The 10,561-nt window shown below is 40.9% G+C and overlaps 1 protein-coding gene across 1 annotated transcript; it reads right to left on the reverse strand.

Moving 5' to 3' along the window:
- Window positions 1-1,462: 1,462 nt before the first annotated feature.
- Window positions 1,463-9,766, reverse strand: LOC114354147 (cytochrome P450 4V2-like). The gene is made up of 9 exons (XM_028306407.1): window positions 9,471-9,766; window positions 8,764-8,853; window positions 6,066-6,251; window positions 5,577-5,767; window positions 5,026-5,098; window positions 4,696-4,897; window positions 3,623-3,774; window positions 2,502-2,681; window positions 1,463-1,776 (listed from the first exon to the last, which is right to left on the reverse strand). Exons 1-9 carry the CDS (start codon window positions 9,628-9,630, stop codon window positions 1,622-1,624), a joined length of 1,389 nt encoding a protein of 462 aa, XP_028162208.1. The 5' UTR covers window positions 9,631-9,766; the 3' UTR covers window positions 1,463-1,621.
- Window positions 9,767-10,561: the final 795 nt, after the last annotated feature.

The raw sequence follows: 10,561 nt of genomic DNA on the forward strand, positions 1-10,561 counted from the left end.
TTCATGTTTGCACTTTCTTAGCAATTATGTTGTCTATAATTTAGTAGATACCAATCAATTGGCAATGTAGAATTTCTAGAAAATAAATTTCTATTAGTATAGGTAGTATCTACAATTGCTTAAAGTAACTGCAAGCCTTTATTAGCTACTTAATTTGAACTGGTTTTGAATATTACTCATATTTACACACCGCAATGTGCCGCAATTGATATTTCATCATTATCATTTTTTCAGTCAATGGCAGTCCGCTGATACTTATTAGCCCCAAAGAACGTCACAAATTGCACCACCACTGCCTGAAGACAGCTGCTTCTTCTTAAGGTCGTTGGTTAATCGGGAAGGTGGAAGTCCTATGGTAACACTATTGTAGCCGAGACGACGGTATTTTCCATTAGAAAACTGTCACTGTACTTTTCGTCGATTTTACTACAGAATCCACCAGCCAGAACCCACTGCTGATTTATTTTTGTTTCATTGCTTGCTGTATTTTTATGAAAATTGTATTTTTAACCTTTATTTTTATTTAAAAAAATAATAAGTGAAATAAGTATCTTCAAGCGATCGTCATCATAAGAGGCAAATAGAGGATAGGTTTACACTTCTCATGATCTGGATTGGAAGCCCCAAGGAAAACGCAAACGTGGTCGCTCCAGTGGCGGCGCACTGTGGCAGACGAGGCGAAGAAGATCAGCAAGACTTGGAGCAAGATCAAACGCGAAGCTCAAGACCGAACGCGATGGAGAACTGTTGTGGACGCCCTCTGCCCCATCTACGGGACATAGGACCTTAAGTTAAGTTATATACACTTCTCATGCTGTCCGGAGGAGTTGTTGAGGTAATGAGGTCTGATCTTTGCGTATTTGTCCCTTAAAATCGTCTTTTACGAAATCACCGGAAAGACTGATTCTATTAACTACAAACATACAACAACAGTATTCACATCTGGAGTATTCTCAGGGACATTATACATTACATCATTATGGATATCGCGTTTTTGCACGAAATCGCGCGGTTGAGTGGGCATCGTAATTGCGAGCACGTGGAAGGCACCTTACGTGCCGTCTGCTATTCCACACTTTCTCATTAAAACATTTCTTAACACTGCGAAACACGCAGACAATGTAGTGATAAAGTAGGTACCTAGAATTTCGAAAGCAGTAACTTCTTTTTAGGTAGAACGTCCAAATGCATATTTCCATTCTATGACCAGAACGCAACTACTAAACTAAACTAATCGAGTACTTAATACTTATAGTTAGTTTGGAAATATTTATTTTACTAAGCTCTTCCAAACTGTGACTTATAAACCAATTTTTCTTTTTCAGATTATCAAAACGACCAAGCGGGTCGTACTTTACGCTTCTTCTCAATGATAGTTAAAGCATAAGTATGTTCAAGTAATAATTTGGATAATAAAAAATCTAAGTAGTACTTATCAAGATTTATTTTATAGCGACAGTACAACCTGGGCGACAATCGTGGCTACTAGAGGCGGCGACTAGACTAGATTATGTTGTCGTCGCCGCGACTCCACGATTCTGTGTCGCTTCTAAAATACATTATTTCGACTTTAATCGCCCTAATGGATATAAAACATCTACAAAAGTTCTACAGACTAGTTCTAATGCCGTTTCTCAACACTGACGTAGTAACCTGACGCTGGCTTCAGCATCACGTCCAATTTGAGTTCTAGTTGTGTGTGGTCACCCTTGAAGCGGTATTTTCGGAGAACATGAGCGAGGGTTGTTTTCATCGACATGTACGCGTAGGTTTTGCCTGAAATACATAATACAATTATACTCGTATGTAATCTCTTTAATAACAGAGTAGAACAGTAGAATAGAACAGATTCATTCTTTCTGTGGATGTTGGAAGAGTCGACTAACATCAGGCCTCCCTAACCCGCCTGGCCAACGTGAGGAGTGTTTGCTAATTCCTCTATTTGCCTCTGGTAAATTGGAAAGCACCGTGCGACTAAATTGATGCGACTAAGTCATTGAAATGGTGATGAAATGCTGACACTTGAGACTGAAATTCACGCGGCCAATAGCTAGTTTCCCTAAAACAAGTTTTAGTATTATAAAAACCTACGTGGTCGCTTACTATGGGCCTCATAAGAAGGCTCAAGGTCACCCAAAGGGCGATGGAGCGGGCTATGCTCGGTGTTTCCTGCGTGATCGTACCAGAAATGAGATCCGCAGGAGAACCAAAGTGATCGACATAGCTCGCAGAATTGCTAAACTCAAGTGGCAGTAGGCGGGGCACATAGCTCGTAGAGACGATGGCCGTTGAGGCAGAAAAGTTCTCGAGGGGCGACCACGGGCTGGAAGACATAGCGTGGGCAGGCCCCCTACTAGGTGGACCGACAATCTGGTAAAGGTCGCGGGAAGAGCCTGGATGCGGGCAGCGCAGGACCGTTCATTGTGGAAAACCTTGGGGGAGGCCTTTGTCCAGCAGTAGACGTCTTTTGGCTAAAACGAACGAACGAAAGAAAAACCTACCTAAACACATCCTCCTTCCTAAGCCAAAGGCAGCAAACATGTTGGAGTTTTCTGGCAGCGTGGATGGGTCCAACCATCGGTCGGGGTTGAACTGGTCCACATCAGCCCCCCACGTGGGGTGCTTGAGATTCTTGAACAGAAACAAGAAGCAGGAACGACCAGCTGCTAGCGTGTAGTTCTCTGAAAGTTTTATGGGTGTTAAGAACATGATACATGATCGCGTAGTTTCAGTCCTTAGACAACGCAATTCATAAGACCACCTAAGGAGACCTATAGTAGTTCCATGTATTGTGTAAATTTGCAGCAGGATATGGATGCGACAAGCCAATAACATGGTAAACTCACGCATATTGGGCATAATAAGACCAAAAGTGAAGTGTTATCCTGCTGATGATGATAATTTACTACAGCCAGAAGAGTATTGTCCCGCACGCAGTGGTATCTATTAAGATATGCTACGTTTGGGATGTATATCAAATGTCCGGTGGCATCCACTCCTCTGAAGGTTGGAGACTCTACACTCGAAGCTGTTGACAATTATTACACTGAGACAATCAGTCCAGTTAGGTAGATCCAGCTTCAAGAAAGAGTTCATTAGTCAAATCTAGTTCAGCCGGGCAGCGTTCGGGAAGTTTGTCCCAAGGCAAAATTATTTGACCAGTGTGTTGCCAGTGATAATATTAAGGATCTGAGACCTGGTCGCTTACTATGGGCTCAAGGTCACCTAAAGGGCGATGGAGCGTGCTATTTTCGAAATTTCCCTGCGTGATCGAAACAGAAATGAGGAGATCCGCAGGAAAATCAGTGTCTGACATGCTAAAGTGGCAGTGGCTCGGGCACATAGCTCGTAAAGCTGATGGCCGTTGAGGCAGAAAAGTTCTCGAGTGGCGACCACGGACTGAGAGACGTGGCAGGCCTCCCACTAGGTAACTAGGTGAACCGATGATCTGGTGAAGGTCGCGGAAAGTACCTGGTTGGTACGCTGGTCATTGCGGAAATCCTTGAGGGATGCCATTGTCTAACAGTGGACGCCCTTTAGCTGAAAGCAAAGTGTGTGCAGTGCCCTAAAAATAACATTATTGTTGCTGCATTATGTTTCAGTATTGACTGTGATCTCTTACTCAATTGCACATTTCTGTCCAGCCGCCTGGCCAGCACCGGCACAATCGGGTATAGCCTCAGGCTCTCCTTTAGGACTGCCTCCAAGTACACCAGATGGGAAAGATCGTGTTTCTCCACGTCACGATCTGAGTCACCAAATACTTCTTTTAATCTGGAAGGTATAGATAATTTGGTAGTTGAAACAAATAATATGGGTAACAATTTTTGTACCTTAAACAATATTTTATAGCTACGATAGCTGAACGGTGAAGGAGTCGGACTGGCCGACTCGAGATCCGAGGAACGCGAGTACGAGTCCCACTGCCGCTCAACTATTGTGGTGAGCCCACTCGTAACACAAGCTTATTTAGCTTACCACGAGGGGCTAACAGGACAATTAGTAATTTGTGCAATACAAATTGCTAATAATATTAAAAAAAAATAATGTCGATTTAGAACCTCTTTATATTAAGCCAAAACTTACAACAAAATAACTAATAAATACGAATACTCTCCAACCCGTCTGGCTGCGCTTGTAGAGTGTAGGTCAAATCCTCCATTTACCTGGCAAAAACAAATGTAGTTATTTTCATAAAACATGCAGGCCTCTCACTCGGTGAACCGACGATCTAGGGAAGGTCGCGACACAGATAACATGATACTAGTGTGCACTTGCATGCGAGCAGCACAGAACCGGTCGTTGTGAAAGGAAATCCGTAGGTGAAGACTTAGGCTGAGTTGCACCACCTAACTTTAAAAGGGTAACCAGTGCTTTTTGTATGGAGTTTGACAGATTTTTGACGTTTGTCAAAGTTAAAGTAAGATGGTGTAACTCAGCCTTAGTCGAGCAGTATTTATGTCCTCTGGCTAAGCCCAGGCGCAGACCACCAACTTTTAGTTGGCAGATAGTTGGGTCCGATTTTAATTTGTATGAAGAATCGGCCGATAGAAAATCGGTGTAATGTGCGCACTTTCATACATCTCCATACTGATCAACAGCCCGATCCAACTATTGGCCAACTAAAAATCGGTGGTCTGCGCCTAGGCTAATGATGATGATTAAGTACCTGATGTTAACGATGATGATACTTACTCCTGGTGGACTTTCTCCTGCGCCTCAGGGTGGGATCCCAGCAGTATAAGTGTGNGAAGTGTGAACATTAACACGTTGGCAGTTGTGTCGAAGCCGCCCACAAATATCGTGTCCACGTGTTCTCTTATCTCCCTGTCGTTCATCACTCCCTTCTCCACGGATAACTCAAGGAGTAGATCCATGAGGGCTTTGAATTTTTTGTCTAGAATTTCGAGGTTAACATTATTCTCCCGAAACAGTGGCAGAGTTAATTTAAAATTTTTATAGAGGCTACTTAATTTTTTTGTGCTATACGAATCAAATTCTCCCCCTGAATTAAAATGTGCTCACCTGAAGTATTCCCAGTTGTTCTTTCAGGGAGTGTGTTGTTGTTGTCGAATTCAGTTTTTCTTCTTTTGAGCACCTACAAATAAATAACGTTAAGAATGACATTGGTTAAAAAAACCGACATACATTACCTTGAAATACGACAAAGATTCCAGTCAAAAATGTTGAGAATGATAGTGGACGCTCCGTGGTATGTCACTAATGAAAGACTGCACCACGATCTTGAGATCAAAACAGTAAAGGAAGAAATAAAAGCAAGAGCCAAGGCATATAAAGACAGACTGCAGCTACACCCAAACATATTGGCACATGACCTTATGTATAACCTAGTATTATTTATCTGTGGTATAACTTAATTCCGAGTGTCCGGAGACTTAAAAAAAGTGTACCGCAAGACTTGCTCTAATTATGAGGACATGTCACAGGATATGCACCCCAATTTCCACTGATGAATAATAAACAGAAATATTGCTGAATGTACTCCTGAAGACAGATTGCATGGAAAAAAAATACATTACCCACCCAGTTAACTCTATCGGGTTGTAGGTACTCACAGTGTCAGACATATTGTGCAGTATCTTCAAACAAGCGTCCTGCTTCTTCTTCCTCCATTTGAAAGTGTGCTCGCTGTGCAGCCAAAACTTCTGGAAGCGGTCCATTATGACGTTTAACATCTGCTCCACAGCTGTCACAAACTGGCTGTTGCGGATCGTAGAGTCTGTGAAATCCACGCCAAAGGCTGTCGCTGGAAAGGAACAAAATGTTCTCAGTAAGTTTACTTACTTTAAATTGAATAGGAACAGTGTTAAAGTCCGGTCGCGAAGCAGATAGAATTTCGTCCAATGATCCCAAGCTGGGTAGCTTGCCTTATCGCTCACCTGTAATTAATTATATTGTTGTCGCGCTCGCACACTCACTGCGACCGCCCGTCGTACAGTCGCGACAGCCATATAATTACGTAGCTACGAGTGATATAGATGGGTAGCTTGGAGTCATTGGACGAAATTCTATCGGCAACCGGACTTTATATAGTCTATACTCACAGCATATGGTCTCAAGAGCAATAATCTTGGTATACGTCCAGTGGTCGAAGGGGCCCTTCCCTGCTTCTTTCTCCAACTCCTTTACCAGTTTCCGTGCCTGTTTATTAAATACACCCATGAAGCCGCACAGCACAGTCTGACTGAAGGCCGGATTCAGCAACTTTCTATGATTCTTCCAAATTGACGCTGGAGACATACAAAACGACACTGCTTATTATTTTTACTAAGCAGTGGGACAATTTGCAAAATCAACAACTTTTAAGCCCGTTTTTTATCAAGGAGGAGCACCACATCATTATCATCATCATCATCATCATCATCATCATCATCATCATCATCATCATCATCATCATCATCATCATCATCATCATCATCATCATCATCATCATCATCATCATCATCATCATATCAGAAACAGAAATCAGAAACTATGAAATGAGCTGTTTCATTTCATCTTAACTATCTTATCTGAATCAATTATGTAATTTTTGTAAAAATATTTCTGTTGGATGTTTAAAGTTTTTCTGTGCTTTCACCAGTATAACCCGGTCGAGTTAACTGAGCACCTGACAGCCGTGACGTCACATCGACGCTCTGGTACGGACAGGGCGAACGCGGGGAGGTGTCGGGTAAGTGGGAGGGAGAGTCGCATCCTAGCGAGGTGCGTAGTTTCGTAGGTTTTATATCCTTTTTAGGGTTCCGTAGTCCTGACAAGGAACCCTTATAGTTTCGATATGTCTGTCTGTCTGTCTGTCCGAGGTTTTGCTTGGAAACTATTGGCACTAGAGAGCTATAATTTTGTGGAGGTATGTGTAATAATCACGCCGACCAAAATGGTAAAATAAAATTATGAAAAAAAAAAATTTTTTTAGGGTAGCTCCCCTGCATGTAAAGTGGGGATGAATTCTTTTTCATCTTCTACCCCATCGAGTGGGGTATCGTTGGATAGGTCTTAAAAATGGCTTAGGGGTTTTTAACCCACTTACTCCTACCAGGTGTTATAACACCGCTAAAAAGTAGTTCGGAATATCCTCAGATAAATTATAAAAATATAGAGAATTTATTTACTGTTCCTTGTATTTTCTCCTTATTACGAATCAAGCTGTAATTGAGTATGTTCGATATCGCATATTTGCTTTATTTTGTTAGTATTTTACTATTTTGAATTCTGTTATTTAGTTTTGTGCAAAAACGTCTTATAAAAGCTAAGATATTTCATAAACTTGCTAGTAATACCTCAGATTATATTAGTTATTATTTTAGGTACTACTGTTAGCTACAAAACTATAAACTTATGTTTTTGAAAAGCTTTACATTTTTGAGACTTTTTATGACAAAATTACGATCGGTGTTTTAACACCTGGTCGCATAATCGACGTCTAACTTGTATATTCATTAAAAGTTTAGGCCACGATATAAAAGACCGCTGAGACTTCACGAAATATTGGAAATATTAGAAAACATTGACGACGATGATCAGATACCGAATTACATAGCAATTTTACCACCAGAAAATGCTAATGCAGAAGCAACAGATGAAGATTCTGGTGAAGAAGACCACGTTACCTTACAAAATCTTCCAGGTTAGCCTGCTTCCGTTTATCTAACTACAGTTACTTATAGCGTGTAAGTTTTCTATTGCTATTTTTCGTGAATTACCAGGTTCTCAACTTAGAGCCGAGGCAGAAGTACAGTACGACAAGTCTTCTTCAGACAAAGAGGATAACATCCCGCTTTCTGAATTTTTTAAAGTAAGACGAAATGAATCTAATGATGCCTCCAATGCAGCTAGTTCTTCTGCCATGAAAGTACCTACCGCAATCACAATTATTACAACAATGCAATATAGTGCAAGTACCTTCTGTTAAAGTTTGTGCCAAAATGTCTAAAATATACATGGCAAAGCAGTTATACTCGAAACAATATTTATGAAGAATGGCGCCACAACCAGGGTCTACGGAGCTTACATCCCTATGTATGTACTACTGTACTTAAGAGTACTACATGCAATGCAACTGACATGTAAAATATGCAAGAAAAAATCAATTTGGTGTAAAAAATGCGTCACGTACTGAATTATCCTGGGTTATGATTTATGTCTCCACCCCTTCTAGCTCCTCTGAATAAGATTTTGGTATTTTTTAAATAAATGTGTATAACTTACAACTCGTTTTTAACTCTTAAACCTAACAAAATCATAGTATAATTTTTTCTCGTAGTAGTAGTCCATTCTCCGACCAGGTGTTAAAACACCACCCATTTTCCGGCTTTTCCAGTTGACCAAGAATTTTTCTAAATTTTTTCTGTGGATACTTGACCTCTATTTAGAAACATACTAAAAATTTATAAAAATTGACAAGGATAAAAAGTTTCAGGAGTATCTGGGTTAAGACTATTTTTCCAATTAGGGATCTGTTTGCAAATTATTAAAGTTTAAAGTGCCAATTTTTGTTCGAGTAGGGACTGTAGGGAGTCCCCCCCCCCTCTAAAAACTAAACTGTTGGCTTGAAAAATCTGGAAAAATTTGTAATATTACTGCTTTTCATGAACTTTCAAGGAAAACTATAACGGTTATAACTACGGAACTCTACCCTGCGCGTGGCACGACAAGTACTTGGCCGGTTTTTTTATAAATACCTATGAGTATATCTACCCGTGCGAAAACGGGGCGGACCGCTAGTAAAATCATGGAACTCACCATAAACAGTCCGAGGCCCAAGTGAAGCTGCAACTACCCCGCCTGTAGCGTAACTCTTGCTCGCAAAATCGTTTGCGACACGCCACAGATCTGAAAAATTTTACAAGTTCATGTACACAATTCTGCATGATGATAATTATGATGATTTTGCACTAAATCTATATTCATAAAAGCGAAAGGTCACTGACTGACGGACTCACTCACTCATCACGAAATTTCAGAAACTACAAGTGCTAGCTGTCTCAAATTTTAGATGGGGATTCCTTTTAATAAAACGTAGATTCTAACTAAGAACGAATTTTAATAAACTAAACCATAAGGGGGTAAAACGGGATCCACGCGTACTTACAAAGTCGCGGGCGGCCACTGGTAAACAATATTTCTTTCTTTCTTTTTAGTTAACAGTGTAAGTAACGTATAACGGTTAAGATTATATTAGTTAGTTTAATGCCCGTTTTCACCACAAATCCCAAATTTTTAAGTGACCCCTAAAGAATATATTCGTTCAACTGATGTATTATAAACTTAATAATAAAAAATCCTTAGAAGAAAACATTACAAGTGAATTTAGTTGAAGTATTTGCTTGCTTCTGAAAGATATTGTAGTAACGACGGGCAACTACGGTACCCTACACTGCACTTGCCGCGACTACCAAACTTCCCTTCAGTTTGTTACAATTTTTAAGAATGATGAAAGAAAAACTTACGGCTGCTGTCTCCTATGAGTTGAAGTGCATGCCCCACTAAAGGCAGGCCGCCAGCAAGCTTTGGGGGTTCGTTGTCCGTGTCAGGACAACTCTTCTTCCACAGATAGTAAGAGAACAACACACACACCACACATACCAGTATCGGTACTAAGAACGCCATTGTGGATCGAGCTTGAAATAAGCAATGACGATCGGTGTTGGCACGTTCAGTCTTAATAGTTTTATAATAACAAGCTCCAACTAATTATCTAACTTAGCTGTTTGATTTCTGAATAAAACAAAATAAAATAAAATAAATAAACGATCAGTTAGGCCCGGTTTCCACCAAAGCGTAGCGGAGAAGAGGGTAGCGGTGCGGAGACCAGAGGCGATGTGTGACCTGTGCGTAGCTGTCAGTCTAAGGCCCGATTTCCACCAAAGCCGAGCGGTGTGGAGCGGAGCAGATAATTTTTTTGAATAACCAATCAGATTCCATTATTTGCACATCTCCACTCTGCTCCGCTTCGGTGGAAATGGATCGAGCGGAGAAGTGCACCGCTCTGCTCTTCACCGCGCCGCGCGTCGCCGGCGCTGTCGAATTATTTTTAAACAGCCGTCAATTTATTTTGTTGGCCGTTTGGTGTAGTGGTTCGGAACGGACCACTATGCCGAGAGGTCCCGGGTTCGATTCCCGACCAGCCGGAAATTGAAATGATGAATTTTAAATTCTGTGACGGGTCTGGGTGTTACTATGTATGTATAATTAATATTTAATATGTATGTATTTACAAAAAAAAAGAAGTATTTAAGTATGTTTATACCCATAGTACGGTCAACAGCACGTCAACGTAAACACTGTGGTATCTTACGTAGTTGCGATACGGGCGACTTTGCAACGAAAATGTATAGCTTGATGTGCTGTCGACTGTACAAGTTTTGCGTAGTTTCGGACTAGAATCGTAGTGTAAAATGTCCAAATGTTCTCCACTCAAACACTCAATCCATTTCCACCGAAGCGGAGCGGAATAGAGATGTGCAAATAATAGTTTTGTGAATGGCGATTGGTTGTTCAAAAAATTATTTGCTCCGCTCCGCACTGCTTCGCTTTGGTG

The sequence above is a fragment of the Ostrinia furnacalis genome, unplaced genomic scaffold, assembly GCF_004193835.3.
Source record: "Ostrinia furnacalis isolate ACB-3 unplaced genomic scaffold, ASM419383v2 OfSCF1926, whole genome shotgun sequence".
NCBI classification, from domain to species: domain Eukaryota; kingdom Metazoa; phylum Arthropoda; class Insecta; order Lepidoptera; family Crambidae; genus Ostrinia; species Ostrinia furnacalis.